The sequence below is a fragment of the Rhinopithecus bieti genome, unplaced genomic scaffold (assembly GCF_001698545.2).
Source record: "Rhinopithecus bieti isolate Rb0 unplaced genomic scaffold, ASM169854v2 scaffold_2432, whole genome shotgun sequence".
In the NCBI taxonomy this organism is placed as follows: domain Eukaryota; kingdom Metazoa; phylum Chordata; class Mammalia; order Primates; family Cercopithecidae; genus Rhinopithecus; species Rhinopithecus bieti.
The window spans coordinates 510,608-530,021 of record NW_016804136.1 but is presented as its reverse complement, the minus strand read 5'-3'; the positions used below and the strand labels follow the sequence as shown (position 1 = coordinate 530,021).

The window sequence follows — 19,414 nt, the reverse complement described above, 5'->3', positions numbered from 1 at the left end:
CCAAGGACTGAGCTGCTAGGATACGAGATCATACCAACATCTGGCGAGGTCAAGCAAAGAAAGAGGGAAATTCAACTCAGTAGTTGGAAACTAATGCAGTAGGTGCTGCTTAGTTTGTATCCATAGCAAAGATACTTTACCTTCATTATCCACAACTCTTCCACATGGAGTCAGTGATTGTAGTGGATATATATGGGCACTCTGCCCAGAGCCTCCCCCATTCCTTGGGACTGTGTATCCTGGTATTGGCGTCAGTGTTCTGCTTTAACAGCTAGATTCTCCATGTCTTTTTTAGAGGACTGACTCTAAGTGACTTGGAGTCACTACCACGAGAGAGAAGTGCCTGGGGAGTTATGACTGAAGGCTACAGGAATATGAGAGCCAGGCTTTCATTTCTCTCAGTTTAGACAACTCTGAGTACTAATCTACACTGTAGCATTCCTCCATGGACTTAGACTGAAGCTACCCTCCAGAGAGCTTTTGCGTTAGCACCCTTGCCTGACCTCTATTGGGAATGCTTTCTTAATACATTGTCTGCCTTTGGGCAACTTGACTTAACATACGAACTGCCCTTCCTTCCCCCATCTCCCATGTTGTATTATAGCATAGACATTAGTATAATGTAATCATTTTTGTTAATTTAAAATGGGATTAGGTTAAACATTTTAAAGCATTCCCGACTTCTCAAAGCTTTTTTTTTCAGAATATCTCCGTTTGAGCAGCCGTTAAATGGAAAGGATTTTGTTTTTTATCCTAAAGGCAATTGTCTGTTTTTGCTGATACCAGTGAATTTGTTTACTGTTTAATCAAGTGAAACATTTCCAAAGAGTCATCTATATTCAGCTTTGCAGCTCATAGAGTACATGCTGATCTCAAACAGATATAACGATTAGATCATTATTTCCTGTTCACACACTTGGTCAATACAATTACGGAAATTAAGCAAGAGAATAAGACAGGGTGTTTAGCGAGTTTGATAGTGGTAAATGCGATCCCATTCTAGCAGAAGGAGCCTGTGAGCTTTTCTATGGGCTCTCCCGTGCTTGTCATTGTGGCTTCGATTTTCGCTTCTAAAACAGTCTGTAGCTATAGTTTGAGCAGGAATTTGAAGCCAACAGCAGGACAATGTGGCTATGTAGAGTTTTTCTTCTGTCTTTGAGGGAAGAGTAAAGTTAGATTCTATTTCTTTTGAATGGATTTCCATTTATTTTAGAACTTACGGGACATTTTGTATTTGCATATTAAAACACTTTGGTCTTTTGCTTTTAAACACTAAGATCCTCCATTCTTTTTACCTCCCCTTCTCTCCTTTCTCCCTTCTCTTCCTTTCTTTTAGAGTAAAAATAGATGCTAAATCTCTACCTGAACACCTCATGAACATGTTTCAAAGTTTGTGAGTGGGTTTTTGTGTGTTTTTTTTGCTTGTGGTGGAAACACATACCTGTAATAACTTCCTTAGCCTTTTAGCAGTTTTCAGTCTGAGAGTGGGCATAGGAAAGAGTCCATAAATACTTGTTGAATGAAAGAGGTGGTGTTATATCCTAGGTGCAATCCTAAAGTGTTAATATTGGACCTTTTATTGTTGTGCTCCTGTGCTGAGAGACTTGGTCTCTGGCTCTTAATTGTAGCCCAATTATTTGTCAAAAATATGACAAATATATTGGGAAAATCATTTTTAAATCCTTAAACTGTGTTTGAGCATTTCACAAAATTAAATTTCACTAGATTCAGTGGAAGTGAAATGCCCATTGGTACATTCCTTTTGCCTCTAAATACTTCTGAAACACTTGGATTTTGACCATAGATTTCACAATACATTGAAGCGTGCTATTATAAGACAATAATGCATACTTTTTCATGCCTGAACAACACATTGAAGTCAAACTGTGGCATTGAAGCCTAGTTGGAAAATTTTACATCCAGTCAAATTAAACCCATAGTACGCACTTAATTTTGTATTTGTTATGTAATTGAAAATATAGGCATCTTCAACTTTCTATTCTGAAAACTAAAATAATTGCATTAGAAATTGATTAAGAAAAATAAAAGCAAACCAATTGTTCTTTGTCTATTGACATATCCATACTTATCTTCTGAGTGAGGGTAAAACATGCCCTAAATGTTCCCAATGTCCTTTGAATGATAAATAGTAAATGGTATTCATATTAACATATTTATTATTGTATTAGAACTGAATCTAGGTTTTCCATGTTTAAATAGATGTTATAAATAGGTTTTGTCTGTATTAACTGAGAAAATTTTGGTGCACACAACCCAACTAAAATTTTCCCTCTGGTTTAATTTGAAAGGAATGTGATGTTAATTCTGGAGCGTTGATGTTTTACAATGCCTGATCAAGACAAAAGGTGAAGACCACAGAAAATCAACTGATAAAAAGCAGCAAGAAATCACCACCAGGTAACTCCCTACTGAGCGTTTGCTAATTATTAACTCAGGCAGTGATTACTGAACAGATTTAATGGCTTTTTGAGAAATAGAGAAGAAGACTCTTGACAACTACTATTCAGTTATAGTGTTCACTGAAACGTTTGGTCATTTCTAGCATTCTAAAGAAAATGTTTAGTGTGTGTATACGTTCCAGTTGATAAAAGCAGGCCTCCAAGTGGCAATGCCATCAGTGAGTAACACGATCTTGTTCACCTGGAGCCTTCTGTGGGTTCACATTGTGTTATTCTTTCTCCTAGGGACTATTCAGATCTCAAAAGACTTCGGTGCCTTTTAAACGTCCAGTCAAGCAAACAACAGGTAGTGTTTACAAAGAAGGTTCATGTGGTAATAAAAGAAAACTCGTATGTTTCCAAAGGACTCCATTTAACATCTCTATGAACAATATGTCTGCTTTTCTTTGCTCATTCACATTTTTGCTCTTTCTTCATCTAGCTGTTTCTCTGACACCTGATTCAGGCTCTGCCAAGACTTGGCATCCACATTCTTCTCTCAGGCCAGGCCCTGCTTTAGCCCATGCTTGTCACCCTGTGTCCTACTTAGCAAACCCTTTCCTCTTCGGTCTGTAAACAGACTGCATACTCTTTTACTGAATGGCCAACATTTGGCTTTCCAAGCTTTAGGGAAACTGTTTTTTTCGAAGCACTTTCTACCTCATTTTTCTCCTCCTCCCCCCTCACTCTTCCCAATCCTGCCCCCTTGCTACAGTACCATTCTTGAGGCTTGCTGCACAATGTACCTCACCAAAAGAGGGGCAAGGAGTGAATTTTGGCTATTTTATAGTAGCATTGTAATGTTTTATTAGAGAAAAGTGGTACTTCTGCTTGAATTTATCTCCAAACTTTTCATTTTGGTTTTGCACCTTTGAGGCTTTGGAAAATCATGAGATTAGAGGCCATCCAGGGAGGCTTGGGGAACAACATAGCAATGCTAATAATAATGAAAATAGCAGACACTTATTTAGTACCTTAACTCATAAATAGCAGGGATGGGACCTGAATCCTTGTAGTTTGGCTCTAAAGTCTACATTGTTCTTGCTTAAGCAAATTTGTTTAAGAGCTCATGTGTTTGGTAATCCAACCCTGATGATTTTTGTTATATCAACCACATTTACACTAGAACTACAGCATTTTTATCTGTTTATACTGGCAAATGATTTGATGGCATATAAAAGCCAAATAATGATAGTTTATATTTAGGGAACACTTTCTATGTGCCCACTGCTTTACCTGCATTACCCTGCTTAATAATTACAACTCCCATTTTTACAGATGAGGAAACAGGCACGAAGAAATCAAGTGACTTTCCCAAGGTCATACAGCCTCATAATTGGTGAAGTCTAGTTCTGAACCCAGATACCCCATCTTTGCTGTGTATGCTTCTAACTACTGAGATACCTGTTAAATGACTTGCAAAATTAAGTCCCTCCTTTCTTAAAAGAGGCAAGCAAGATGGCTAGGCATACAGTTTTGAGTGTAGTGCCCATTCTTTCCCACTGTACGTCCTGTGATGTAAACATAATATCAAAGACTTCTACTTTTTGCTTTTACTATTTCCTTCTCCTAAATTTCTTTCTTATAAAGTCTCACCCATTTCCAAGACCCAACTCTAATGATACTACCTCCTTATAGCTTCCATTCTAGAGGTGATCTCTGTCTTCCCAAGGCTCCTTCTTTTAATGCTATAACATTATTTTCTCCTGTGCTTTGGAAACTCTTGTTTACATGTCTTATTTCCTGACAGATCATGTATGTCCTAATGCCAGCAACTTTGACTTTTGCCTCTCATTCACTCTATATGATGAGTTCTTGGCCAGATTTTGCTAAATTGAATTGTGACTTGAGAATTGGGTCACCACGTGAATATGTATAACCTCCTGACCAGGGCAAACAAAACATAAACAAAAACCAATGTGTTTTTTCTGGCTCTAATTTTTCAACTTTGAAGTTTATGCTGACTAGATCTCTTGTATGCCCTTTCAACACTGCTTGCTTGATAACACCTGGCAGGCTTAATTTAGTGATTTTTTTCCCCCTTTAACCAATTTTCAAATTTGCAATCTGTTGTGGTACAACTTTACATGGCATATATTTTGTAAAATCTTTCACATGTACAAAATGTATATTTGTAATACTTGAGTTATTCAGAAAGTAGATGGTGCTAAAAAAATAAAAATACTGTCAATTAAATGAAGGTCCTTAGGTTTACAAAATTAATGCCTAATTGTGTTTATAAAAGTTTCATTGATTTGTAATTTTGAAATAAGAAATGTTACCCTGTTCTCCTTTTGGTAAAATACGTGGAGGCAGTTATAGGAGAGGGAAGACACTGGAGAAAATAACTCAAGTTACAGTTATTTATACTTTGCTTATTCCAGAAAGAGTCATTAGGAGCTTATAAAGAGACAGAAAGTATGATAGGTTGTCATACATTAAAACCAGGGCGCAAAATAAGAGAAAAACAAGGGTTGGGAGCAAAGTAGAGTTGGGGTCAAGCAGAAATGCTCAACAAAATATACACGTGGACAACATCTTTGGCTCTGAGATTTTCAGTACTCAATTTGAAAAGTGAAACCTGTGATTAAGGCCCACTCAGCTGCATTTCTGCCCTAACAAGTTGTGGCCTGTTTTTTGCAAATGAACCAGGCTGGCCAAATTCAAGTTACAGAGGAAATCTACCTTGTGGGTAGGGAGTGCAGAGAACTGAATGCCTGTCCTCTGAATCTCTAACGAGCCAGGCTGCTTCCACCACTGGTCCATTGTGTTCCAGTGTTCTACTTTTGTTCTTTGTCCTGACCTACACTCCGTGTATCTCTGCATATCTCTAGGACAGTCTCATAATGTGACAGAACTGGAGACAGAGACACACAGAGGCAGAGAGGCCTCCTTCAAGATAAGCAGGGTTAGAATAATCATAATCCAGGAAAACCCAATAACTCAAGAAAAAGAACTGCCCCAGGATTACTGAGGCAAAGTGAAACTACAACGCTGATTGGAGATGTCACCAGAGGTTTTCACAAATCTTGAAGCAACCTGCTAAGATCTGGAATTCAGATTCTTTTCTTCCTCCAGATTTAGAGCCATAGGAAGCTACGGAATTTATTTGCAATTTAAAAAAAAAGATGGAATAAAGAAAAAAATTAATATGTTGTGGGCTTATTAATTATCTTGAAATGAAGGAGATTTCGATAGACGCTGTAGAAAGAAAACGTATATGGCATGGTGGTGGTGGTTATGTTTTGAGAGAGCGGGAGTAGGAACAGATAATTATGGTATAAGGCAAGACACCATCCTGGTTGAATGGTGCATGCAGCGAGGATATAGCTTTTGAGGAATAGGAAGCCAATTTTAGCTTGAATGACAGGGAAGGAGGTGGTTCTTAAAAAATAGGCTGGTTTTTCCATCGGTGGAATTGATGAAAAGGGCATTCTAGGTTAAGTGAGTAAAATAATCAAATATCCGAAGGAAGGAAAATGACAAGCATGTAAGTAAAAGGGTGACTAGACATTTCTATTGGATAAAAAGCTGGAAGACACTGTGCAGTGTCTGAAAGCCTATCTATGAATTTTGGACTTGATTCCATAAGCAACAGAGAACGTTGAAGTTTGCAAGCAGAAGTGACATGGCATTCTTGACATTCTGGTTCATGGACTGCAACCCCCTCCCATGACCCATGGGACTGTAAGCTCCTTGAAGACAGGGGCCATGACTGTTCTGCTTACTGTATATATATGGTGTCTCACATAACGTCTGGTATATGATGTGTCTGCAACACATACACTGAATTAATGGATGAACTTATCTGGAGGTGGTTTAGCAGATGAATTAGTTTGGCGAAGAGACTGGGAACAAAGCGAGCATTCGTTCCACAGCTTCCCATTTGCATACCTACAATATGCCCAGCTCTGTGAGAAGTGCTAAGAACACAAAGATTAATCGATGTGATGCTGCCCTCAGGGTGGCCAAATTCAAGGGGAAAGGATGTTGTGTAAGCTATACATTATACGAGCCCGAGATGTTTTGAAAGAGAGGTAAGCATGGTATTGCCACCAGGAAAGGAGTGAACAGCTCTATCCAGGAAGGCTTGGGCAAGTGCTTGCCAGGAGGTTAAGTCACACCCTGACCCAAGCTCAGGAGTAACAGGCTGCAGATGCCCAGGTGTGGAAAGATCAGACACACAGAAGATAGACAAATTGGGGGCCCAAGAGAAAAGGCTCTGGGTTTTGAACTGGATTCTGAATGTATATTTCTTTCATATGAAGTGCTACTTGCTTCAAGGTGCCTACTATTAAGTTCCTGGTCTTTGCAACTATTGATGCCAAGTCCATCTCTCCACCCGTTCTCCATGAGTTGATTTCTGATACAGGCTGCCTGCTCTGCTGCAAAGGGAATGGTGGCAAGCTGCGGCAGCTTTCCACTCCTCCCTTGGAGTCACCTGGGCTTGCTTTCTCTGTGCTGGCTAATTTGTCTCTTTCAAACTCTTCTAGGAGTTGTGCTAATGGTAAGGGGGTTTAGAATCTCTTGGGCGTGGAAAACCTGCTCCTTTTTTGCCATGTATCATGATATTTTGGGTATAACATGGGAAAATTTGCTTGTGCTGTTACTTCATGTTAGATATCATTTGGATTAATAGTTCATATTCAGAAATCACCTAATTTGTAATGACAAATTTTATTCATTTAGCAAAATTCATCTGTTTAATAGGAATAATTATGAGGATTAAAAGAGTATGTACAAAGCAATTAGAACTATGCTTGACACATAGCAAGTGTTTTATAAATTACTATTTATAATTACTCATGCAATTTTCATAACTCTTGAGTTATATACTATTATTATTTCCATTTTAATGATACAGAAACTGATGCACAGAGAGATTGAGTAAATTTTCTAAGATTATGCAGCTAGTTAATGGGAGATTTAAACTCATAGAATCTGGCCAGGGAATTTGTTCTCTTAACCACTAAGCATTGCTGGCTCAGCCTGTTGTCTTTTGGTGGTTGTAGATTGGCTGACTGAATTGAGATAGAAAAGTAGTTTTATAGGATGGAAGATTTATTATTTACACTTTGAAAATTTCACTGTGGCTGGCATATGATAAAAAAGGATTTTAGTTTTGTTAACTATTAAACAATGTCTTTATTATAATCCATTTTTCTGTAAGCTGACCTTATAAAAGTCAGGCATATTCACTTTGAATAAAGAAATGATTTTTTTTTTTGCTTTTATTTTTTGAGACAGGGTTTCACTTTTGTTGCCCAGGCTGGAGTGCAATGGCGCGATCTTGGCTCATTGCAACCTCTGCCTCCTGGGTTCAAGTGATTCTCCTGCCTCAGTCTCTCGAGTAGCTGGGATTACAGGCATGTGCCACCATACCCTGGTGATTTAGTATTTTTAGTAGAGACAGGGTTTCTCCATGTTGGTCAGGCTGGTCTTGAACTCCTGACCTTAGTGATCCACTCGCCTCGGCCTCCCAAAGTGCTGGGATTACAGGTGTGAGCCACTACGTCTGGCCGGAAATGATGTCTTCATACTGATTTACATTAAATACTTCAATGAAATAAGACAACAAGTGCAACATATTATAACTTTGTTTGGTAATATATGTAATATATATGGAATAATTTACTGAAAAATGATTTTTTTGTTATGTTATACTCTGCTTACCTCATCTGTAATAATTTAGCTAATTATAGAACGTCCTTCATTTGTACTTTGGAAAAAACAGGATATTTGTGTATACCATGCTCAACTTTATTGTGGTATCAGAAACAAATCTCAGGGTTATCCAAATTATAGACAAATATTGGTAAGTGAAACTATTGAAATACTGATAACCTGACAATTTATTATTGCAAGTGGAAGCATAGTCAAGATGTTGTAGTTAAATTTTTACTTATGGTAAATTTGATAATATATTTTAATGTATTTTATAAATATGATTGAGTAATCAGGATGTTCAGACTGATTAAAAGTGATAGAATCTTCTTTATTGTTATATCCCTAACACCAGGAAAATAGTGTGTACACCTGGTAAATATTGACGAATGAATGAATGTATGATGACTCATTCTCAATTTGGGCACTCTGCTCTGTATCAGAGTGTTCTACCTGGATCCAGGAGCTGTCTAGTCAGCTTGCACGTTTGAATCACATGAGAAACTTCAAAACCTCCTGATGCCCAGGTGTCACCCCAGACCCATATCTGTTTTAGGTGCTGGGGTAATAGCACTGAACAAAAACAGGCAAGTTCCTGCTTGTATTGAGGTGACATTACAATCAAGGGAGACTAAAAGTACATAAATAACTGTCAGATATGATAAGTGGTGTTACAAGCTTTGAAGAAAAATAAAACAGTGTAAGGTAGATGTTCAAGTCAAAGATACTTGATTTAAATCTTGGAAAACCGTTACATTTGAAAGGGTTGTTATCTTAATTATTGGCCTGGAAAAAAACTCATTCTCCTCATCCTCCCTATATTTTGTTACTTTCTTTATCCCGTGTTGAATTGTGATCCTCATGTACTCTATGCTTCTATTTCTGTAGCTTCCAGCCATTAACTTCAACAGTGCCCAAAATAGCATGATGAAGTCTGAGCCTGCCATCAGGGCGGGTGGACACAGAGCTCGAGGTCAGTGGCATGAGTCCACAGAAGCTGTTGAACTTGAAAATTTTAGGTAAGAAATCCAGCATCTCCTTTGTCTTCAACAACTTATTCTACTTAGCTCACAGTTTTATTTAAGTTTATCCCAGGAGCTAAAATTAAAAACCCACTTTAGTAGTTACCATAGAGATTCTTAATTTAATATTTTTAGTTAGTGCTTAAACCATTCCCAGAAATAATATGTAAATAACAGGTTTAATGGGTACAGGTGGAACTGACCTGGGAGATTTAGGACACTATGCTGACATGCGTTTGGCATTGCTCAATGAGGAAGTGGTTCCAGATTATTGACCTGGTTAGGCTTATCCCAATCTTTGTCTGTCTAGATCTTGCCAGTAATGAGACGGCATAAAAGGAGCCGTTGCTGTGAACAAATGTGGTGGTTAAAGTATGTGGTTGTCAGAACAACTGAGGTTTTCAGTTGAAGGGGTTGCGGCACACCTCTAACACTGAAAGTGTCAGGTAATGTTCATCTCTGTTGCCACGCAGACCCCTGCAAAGCTCCACATTCTTGTGGGCCACTCCCCTCGGGAGCTGGTTCTCTCAGTTTTACAGTGTGCTTGGGTCATTTGGCACTAAGTATCATGTAAATAGTGAACAGCATGAAATATCAATGTGAATATCCTTATTTATTTGGCCTAGATTTTGTTTTTGTTTCCCTGTCATCTTATGACAATGAATTTAATAGTATGGGAAAGTTACATGACATTTCATGGATTCATATTTTAAAAACATATTTTTAGTGAGGAGCACTTAACTAATTAAAAAATTGTCATATGGTGAGTACCAGTGCCCGTGTACTAAGAAACCATTACAGCCCTCAGGTGACTAGGATGGGGACATGCTGTCCAATGGCATCTGAAAGACAGAAGGCAGAACATTACACATGGCAACATAAGGTTATACTCGTTTCCTTTGAGGTTGTATGTTCATGGAATTCCAGCTTATTTGTCCTAGCTCTTAAAATTAGTTTTATTTAATTACATGCAAAAATATCATATCGTGTATTTGGTAGCAATGTGACCATTTTGTTTATTATCCCTTATCCTTTTCCAGTTTTAAAATAGAATGTTTTGGAGGTATTTTTAACCTCTTTGGTGAGCTGTAATATCAGCAAAAAGAAGCTGAAGATGGGCCGGGCGCGGTGGCTCAAGCCTGTAATCCCAGCACTTTGGGAGGCCGAGACGGGCAGATCACGAGGTCAGGAGATCGAGACCATCCTGGCTAACACTGTGAAACCCCGTCTCTACTAAAAAATACAAAAAAATAGCCGGGCGAGGTGGCATGCGCCTGTAGTCCCAGCTACTCGGGAGGCTGAGGCAGGAGAATGGTGTGAACCCGGGAGGTGGAGCTTGCAGTGAGCTGAGATCCGGCCACTGCACTCCAGCCCGGGCGACAGAGTGAGACTCCATCTCAAAAAAAAAAAAAAAAAAAGAAGCTGAAGATGGAATATCTCAGAATTTTGTTAAACACACACACAAAAACCGTATAAACAATCAACAGTGACAGTCAACATGGCTGAAGGTGTATACACTGTGTTTAATAAACCCTTCTTATCTAGAAGGAATTATAAATGATGACCACTGGTGTTGATAGTGAGATCAGCCAGTGGGATCCAGGGTATGTGGAAAAGTGGAGAGGGAATTCTTCTCTTCCTGTTACACAGCTGTCTGAATAATGTGCCCCAATCATTCTTTCTCTCCATTTACCCTTTTCTTCCTCCAACCAATTTTAGCTGTTAGTGTTTATAGGGAATAATTTAATGGATATGGTAAAGGAAATACGTATGCTTGATTATATTTTATTTTTAACCTTATAATTGAATTTCTAGTTCCTATTTTAACAGCTGATAGTTGCTTTTCGCTACATGTTAAATGCAAGTCTCCTTCAATATTTGCCTGAATCCTCATTAGTATACTGGTTAGTAATAATAAAAACATTACCTGAATATAGATGATCTTTGTCTGCATTGGCAACTTTGAGACAGCCTGATCTCTATAACAAAATCCTTTTCTGTTTGTTTCGTCTCAGTATAAACTACAAGAATGAGAGAAATTTCAGCAAACATCCTCAGCATAAACTATTTCAGGAGATCTTTACCGCCTTGGTGAAAAATAGACTCATATGCAGGTAAGATTGTTCCTGGAAAACAGGCTTTTACTCAAGAGTGGCATATGTCATCTATCTTGTCTCTAGAACACGATTTGAAACATCTTCCAGGACTGAACATGTCATTAAAGGAGAGAAGGAGGCAAATGAGTAGGCATTACAGATGATCTTATTAAAATCACTGATGGGGTGCTGAATTTAGCTGAATTTGATGACAGATACGGAAAAATGGGAAAACACTCAAGTTATGTTTTCTTTATTTTCTTTGAGTTTGGATACTGAAGGAGGAGTTTATTGTGTGGGACCTTATGAAAGAGACACTGGACAGCACCACGGACAACATTCTCCTGGTGCAGTTTTGCAGTGATTTAATGACCGATTAAATGGACTGCACAAGCCTTGACCTTGAGAAAAGAAAGGATGAGTCTGTAACAACCAGCCACAGCCTCATAAAGATGTTTCTTCTCAGGACCAAATCGAACATTCCTTTCTTTGCCTTGTTAACACGGGTGCAGTGTTGGGACTGTAGAGAAAGGATTAGTTAACAAGTCCTCTCGATTCTCTCTCTCAAATATCAGGGGTTTTCAGGGAGCCATTGATTGTTGCTGGATTGCAGTCAGGTCTGAATCTTCTGTCCATTCTGAGCTGCTTCATAGAAAAACTGGGTATGCTGCTGCCAGATGCGAAGGAGGCTCCTAACAGTCTGTCACGACAGGGTCCTGTCTTTTGCTCTTTTCAGGAGGCCCATACTCTTCCCACATGCATCAGCTGAAAAATGCCTATAAAGAATCTTAAGTCTTCCTTGTCACTTTGTGACTTGATTGAGATGTGTGAATTCCATCCCAGTGAAAATGGAAAAACATTATTTCTATAGTGAAAAATAAAAATAGGAGTATTAATAATTTAATACCTTGATCAAAATAAAACTGACTTGGCCCAATGCAATAGCTTATTTTAAGTAGAACAGCATTCTGATGGGTCCTCCATGACGAGTCAGCTACTCGATACATGCTTAATTGATGGCCTCATGTCTCCATCTTTTGGATGGGGTCATTTAGCATTATGTATTTAAGTATTGGACTTAAATGACTGTCCAATAGATTAGTTTTCTTTAAAACAATACAGAATTGAGACTGCATCTGTCACGTCTTTGTACTTAATTTAAGTGGAGGATTATTAGACTGGCTCAGATGATACAAGAAGCCTAAAATCTTTACCAAGGTTATGTAATTGGGTCACTGTTCAGTTCTCGATTACACACTCAAAGATTGTTCAAAGATTAATGAACACTGCAAATAACCTGAAGTTATATATATATATATATTTCGACTGTTTTTTGCTTAGATTGAACGGAGTGAAACAATGGTAGTAGCAGAATCATTATGCATAAAACGGTATTAGGAAATAAAGTTCTTTTTTTTTTTTTTTTAAGCCAGCTCACATGGACTCTTCAAGGGATACCCAGTAGACTATTTATTGGGTGAATACTTTGGGGGAAGGCACTAGATGCAGAAATTGTTAGGGAAAATAACTGGGCACTGGTTGGCATCAACTAATTGAAAAAGATCTCAACAATTCTAAAGTTGAGAGATCTCTTTTCAGGGTGTTTTAAAATTCTTAGTAATTGAAGGGGCATCTTAGGCTGGATGAAGTTACTGGCTGGTAACATGAGCAGTCCCTGGAAGTCTTCAAACTAGGAAGAGATAATTGTAGATCTCTTTGCTTTCATAGTACGAGATGGAATTTAGGAATGTCGAACATCAAGGGCGTCCTTTAATGTCATCCTGTGGCTGCTGACAGCTTGTTATGTTCAGTTCTATTCTAAAAGCATTGGGTAAAAGATGGCTTAAATATAAAGGTTTTCCATTGTGCCTCACCCCATATAACCTTGCTAAAATAGCCGGGATCATCCGTCCTTTTTTTCCTTCCCCTCTAACTTTAGACTTATAGAAGAATTACACCTCAGGACCTTTTCTGATATGGCTTGTTATCCCCTTTGTTTGCAAACATCAGATTTAGTGTTGGGTTGAAGGTTTAGATTCAATTTGATAAACAAACTGGTAAGCATCTACTGTATGCAAGGAAGGGATTAAGTAAGTGGTGAAGAAGGGTGAAATTTAAAAAATTAACAGGACATATGGTCCTTTTCTCCCTGGGAACTCAAATTCTACTCTGATCAGCAAGACAATTACCCAATAAAGGAAAATGTACTAAATATATACAATTTGTATTAACACAACTAACTAAAGGCTGCATGAGATTGGGGGTGGGTGGGAATTTGGGTCCTTGGTCCAGTTATGGTTGTAGATAAGACTGTAGGTAAGACATTCAACATATTATGCTACTCAATTTTGCCCTGAAAAATATGACTTACTGGGAATTTAGTCTCATTTGTGAAGTGGGACCCCTTTCAACTCACTTCTCAATGCCTACCCAATTGGTGATAATGTTGCTCTTGTATTTTACTCACCCCAACTCTAGCCTTTCCCTAAATCACACTTGTGGACACCTCCTTTCTGTGTTCTTTTCCTAAGAATGATTTGTGATTACTCCCCCATTCTCAGAATGAAATTGCCAGATGGCATCTGAAACTGGAAAAGACTTGTTAATCCAGAGTCAGATAAGGTAACACTGCAAATACCTCACAGTAAATCTCAAAGGACAAGGGAAAGTATCATCCCTGAGCCTGGGGTTACTCCTAGTTACACAATGGTAACTAATCTTTTTTAAAAAATCCTTGTATAATAGTATTCATTTATAATATACTGCTATATAATATTTTACATATTTATGGGGTACATGTGGTATTTTGTTACATACATAGAATGTGTAATGATCAAGTCAGGGTATTGAGGTGCCCATCACGTTGAGGATTTGTCATTTCTATGTGTTGAGAACTCTCTTCTAGCTACTTTGAAATAGACAATACGTTGTTGTTAATTATAGTCACGCTACTCTGCTGTCAAATGATGGAACTCATACCTTTCATTTAACAATACATTTGTACCCGTTAACCTACCTCTTTATCCCCCCTTGCACTCACCCACCCTTCGTGGACTCTGGTATCTATTATTCTACTCTCTATCTTTATGAGACTGACTTTTATTTAAGCTTCCATATATGAGTGAGACCACACAATATTTGTCTTTCTATGCCTGGGTTATTTCACTTAACATAATGCCTTCCAGTTCCATCCATGTTGCTATAAATGATGTGATTTTTTTCTCTTTTTTATGGCCAAATAATGTTTCATTTTGTGTGTATACTACATTTAAAAAATTCATTTGTTTGTTGGTGGACACTAAGGTTGATTCCATATCTTTGCTTTTGTGAACAGTGCTGCAATAAACATATGAGTGCAAGTATCCCTTTGTTATACTGATTTCTTTTTCTTTGGATAGATACCCAGTAGCAGAACTGCTGGATCATATGGTTCTATTTTTATTTTTTTGAGAAATCGTCATAAGGTTCTCCACAGCAGTTGTACTAATTTGCATTCCCACAAACAGTGTATGAGTTCCCTCTTCTCTACATCCTCATTTGTTAGTTTTTTGTCTTTTAATCATAGCTATTCTAACTGGGGTAAGATGATATCTCATTGTAATTTTGATTTGCATTTCTCTGATGATTAGTGATGGTTGAACTTTTTTTTCATGTACTTGTTGGCTATTTGTATGTCTTCTTTTGAGAGTTGTTAATTCATGTCCTTTGCCCACATATTTTATTTTATTTTACTTTAAGTTCTGGTATACATGTTCAGAAAGTGCAGGTTTGTTACATAGGTATACATGTGCCATGGTGGTTTGCTGCACCTATCTACCTGTCGTCTAGGATTTAAGCCCCACATGCATTAGGTGTTTGTCCTAATGCTCTCCCTCCTTTTGCCACCCACCCCCCAATAGGCCCCAGTGGGTGATGTTCCCCTCCCTGTGTCCATGTGTTCTCATTGTTCAACTTCCACGTATGAGTGAGAACATGCGGTGTTTGTTTTTCTGTTCCTGTGTTAGTTTGCTGAGAATGATGGCTTCCAGCTTCATCTATGTCTCTGCAAAGGACATGAACTCATTCTTTTTTATGGCTGTATAGTATTCCATGGTGTATATGTGTTGTGCCACATCTTCTTTATGCAGTCTATCATTGATAAAACATTTGGGTTGGTTCCAAGTCTTTACTATTGTGAATAGTGCTTGCAATAAACATCGTGTGCATGTGTCTTTATAGTAGCATGATATATAATCCTTGGGTATATACCCCGGTAATGGTGCTTGCTCGGGCTTTCATCAACGATCGGTATATTCTGGTCCTAGATCCTTGAGGAATTACCATGCTGTCTTCCACAATGGATGAAACTAATTTACACTCCCACCAACAGTGTAATAGCGTTCCTGTTTCTCCACAACCTCCGTCAGTATATCTGTTGTTTCTGACTTTTTAATTAATTACCGTTCTAAGCCTGGCATGGAGATGGTATCTCATGTTGTGGTTTCTTTTTTGGAGATGGGAGTCTTGCCGTGGCCCAGGCTGGAGTGCAGTGGCCTGCGCGCTCGGCTCACTGCACCTCCGCCTTCTGAGGTTTCAAGAGGGATTTTGTCCTGCCTTAGCCTCCCAAGTACATGGGACAACAGGTGTGCACCATCACACCCGTCTAGTTTTTGTATTTTTAGTAGAGTCAGGATTTCATCATATTGGCCAGGGCTGGTCTTGAACTCCTGATCTCGTGATCCTTCCACCTCAAGGCCTCCCAATCTGTGCTGGGTATTACAGGCTATGAGCCACCATGGCCCAATCCCTCATTGTGGTTTTGATTTGCATTTCTCTAATGACCAGTGATGATGAGCTCCTTTTCATATGTTGTGGCTTGCCATAAATGTCTTTTTTTGAGAAGTGTTCTGCTCATATCCCTTCGCTCGACCCACTTTTGATAGGGGTTGTTTTTTCCTTGTAAATTGTTTTAAATTTCTTGTCAGCAATTGTGGTATATTAGGCCTTTTGTCAGATGGGTAATTGCAAAAATTTTCTCCCATTTATAGGCCAATGGGCATAGGATTCCTGACTAAAACACCAAAGTTTAATAGCGAGCAAAAGGTTCAAAATTACAAATGGGATCTAATTAAACTAAAGAGCTTCTGGCACACGCAAAGGAGACCTATCCATCAGAGTGAACCAGGCCAACTTTGCCCACTATTTTAATGGTATTATTTGCTTATTTTGTATTGAGTTATTAGATGCATTGTATTATTTTGGATATTAGTCGCTTGTTTGAATGAATAGTTTGCAAATATTTTCTCCATTTAACTGCGTTAGATCCTCTTTACTCCTTGATTGCTTCTCTTTTTGCTGTGCAGAAGTTTTTAGTTTAATATAGTTCCGTTTTGTCCCTATTTTTGTTTTAATGTCTGTGCTTTTTGAAGTCTTAGCCGTAAGGATTCTTTGCCTAGATCATCAAGCTAAGAATATCATGGGATGAAAAAATTTTTGCAATCTAGCCGGTCTGACAAAGGGCTAATACTCCAGAATCTACAAAGCAATGAAACGAACTTTAAATTTACAAGAATAAAACAACCCCATCAACAAAGAGGGGCAAAGAATATGAACAGACACTTCTCAAAAGAAGACATTTATGCAGGCCAACAGACATAGCAAAAATGCTTCATTATCGCTGGTCATCAGAGAAATGCAAATCAAAAACCACAATGAGACACTGTCTCACGCCAATTAGAATGGCATTCCATTAAAAAGTCAGAAACAACTTAGGATGTGGAGAAATAGGTATATCGCTTTTACCACTGTTGGTGGGGAGTGTTAAATTAGTTCAACATTGTGGGAAGACAGTGTGGCATCTCTCAAGGTTCTAGAACATAGAAATGATCCATTTTGACCCCCAGCAATCCCATGTTACTTGGGTCATGATATACACAAGGGATTATAAATCATGCTGCTATAAAGACACATGACACATATGTTTTATTGCAGCACTGTTCACAATAGTAAAACTTTGGAACCAACCCAAATGTTCCATCAATAATAAACTGGATAAATGAATAAATGTGGGCACGTATACACCATTGGAATAACTACTGCAGCCATAAAAATGATGAGTTTCATGCTCCTTTGCAGTGGGCACATGGATGAAGCTGGAAACCATCAATTGCTCAGTAAAGTAAGTAATATCACAAGGACAGAAAACCAAACACTGCATGTTTTACTCATAAGTGGGAGTTGAACTATGAGAACACATGGACACAGGGAGGGGAAGATCACACATCAGGGCCCGTTGGGCAGTGGGGGGCTGGGGGAGGGATAGCATTAGGAGAAATACCTAATGTAAATGATGAGTTGATGGCTGCAGCAAACCAGCATGGCACATATATACCTATATAACAAACCTGCACGTTGTGCACATGTACCCTAGAACTTAAAGTATAATAATAAAAAAAGAAAAAAATTAAAAACTAGTAATCAAAACCCTAAAAAAAATCTTTGCCTAGACCTTCCTATGTTTCATAGGAAAGTGTTTTCTCTGCTTTTATTTAGTAGTTTCATAGTTTTGAATCTTAATGTTTAAGTCTTTAATCCATCTTGTGTTGATTTTTGTATATAGTGAGAGAGAGACAGGGGTCCAGTTTCATTCTTCTGCATACTGATTCCCAATTTCTTCTGCACCATTTATTGAAGAGGGTGTCCTTTTTGCAGTGAATGTTCTTTGTGCCTTTGTTAAAAATCATGACCAAGTGGGATTTACACCAGGGAAACAAGAATGGTTTGGCATGCAAAAGTAAATAAATGTTGTACATCACATCAACAGAATGAAGGATAAACAACATATCATCTCAATAGATGCAGCCACATGGCTGTAAACATGTGAATTTGTTTTGGGGTTCTCTATTCTGTTCCATTTGTCTTTATGTTTGGTTTTATACCATTACCATGCTGTTTTGGTTACTATGGCCTTGTAATATATTTTGAAGTCAGGGAGTGTGATGGGTCCTGCTTTGTTCTTTTGCTCAGGATTGCTTTGGCTCTTCTGATTCTTTTTTTGTTTCATATGAATTTTATGATTTTTTTTCTATTTCTGTGAAAAATGATCTTTTGGTAGGGATTGCATTGAATCTATATATTGCTTTGGGTAGTATGGTCATTTTAATGATATTAATTCTGATCCACGAGCGTGGAATGTCTTTCCTTTGTTTGTGTCCTCCTTAGTTTCTTTCATTAGTGTTTTGTAGTTTTCCTTGTAAAGATCTTTTACCTCGCTGGTCACATTATTTTTCTAGGTATTTTATTTTTTTGGTAGCTATTGGAAGTGGGATTGTCCTCTTGATTTCTTTTCAGCTATTTCATTATTGGTATATAAAATGCTGCTGATTTTGTATGTTGATTTTGTATCCTGCAACTTTACTGAATTTATTTACCATACTTGAGTCTTTGGTTTTTCTAAATATAAGATCCTGTCATCTGCAAGGAGGTACATCTTCCTCCCCCCCCTCCCCCACCATTTTGGATGCGTTTTATTTCTTTGTCTTGACTTATTATTCTGGCTAAGACTTCCAGTACTATGTTGAATTTGAGTGGTGCAAGTAGACATCCTTGTCATGTTCCATTTCTTAGAGGAAAAACCTTCAGTATGATGTTAGCTGAAGTTGATATTGTTATATATAGCCTCTATTATGTTGAGGTATGTTCCTTCTATGCACAGTTTGTTGAGAGTTTTTAATCATGAAGGATATTGGATTTTATCAGATGCTTTTTCTGCATCTATTGAGATGATCATATGCTGTTTATCCTTCATTCTGTTGATGTGATGTACAACATTTATTTACTTTTGCATGCCAAACCATTCTTGTTTCCCTGGTGTAAATCCCACTTGGTCATAGTGTATTATCTTTCTGATAAGCTATTTAATTTGGTTTGCTAGTACTTTGTTGAGGATTTTTACATCTATGTTCATTAGGGATACTGTTCCATAGTTTTCATTTTTTTTTTTGTTCTATTCTTGTCTTGTTTTGTTATTAGGGTAATGCTGGCCTCATATAATGAGTTAGAATTCCCTCCTCTTAAATTTCCTGGAATAGTTTCAGGAGGATTGATGGATTGATATTAGTTCTTCCTTGTATGTTTGCTAGAATTCAGCAGTGAATCCCCCAGTCCTAGGCTTTTCATTTTTTTTTTTTTTTTT

General features: G+C 38.0%; 1 protein-coding gene across 1 annotated transcript in view; it reads left to right on the top strand.

The window, feature by feature from the left end:
• The first annotated feature begins 2,346 nt into the window (after window positions 1–2,346).
• NEK10 (NIMA related kinase 10) overlaps window positions 2,347–19,414 on the top strand; it is a 260,776-nt gene continuing 243,708 nt past the window's right edge. Inside the window, 5 exon segments of the mRNA XM_017865822.1 lie at window positions 2,347–2,366; window positions 2,368–2,418; window positions 2,706–2,766; window positions 9,012–9,142; window positions 11,161–11,259. Coding sequence (XP_017721311.1) covers window positions 2,347–2,366; window positions 2,368–2,418; window positions 2,706–2,766; window positions 9,012–9,142; window positions 11,161–11,259 — 362 coding nt within the window.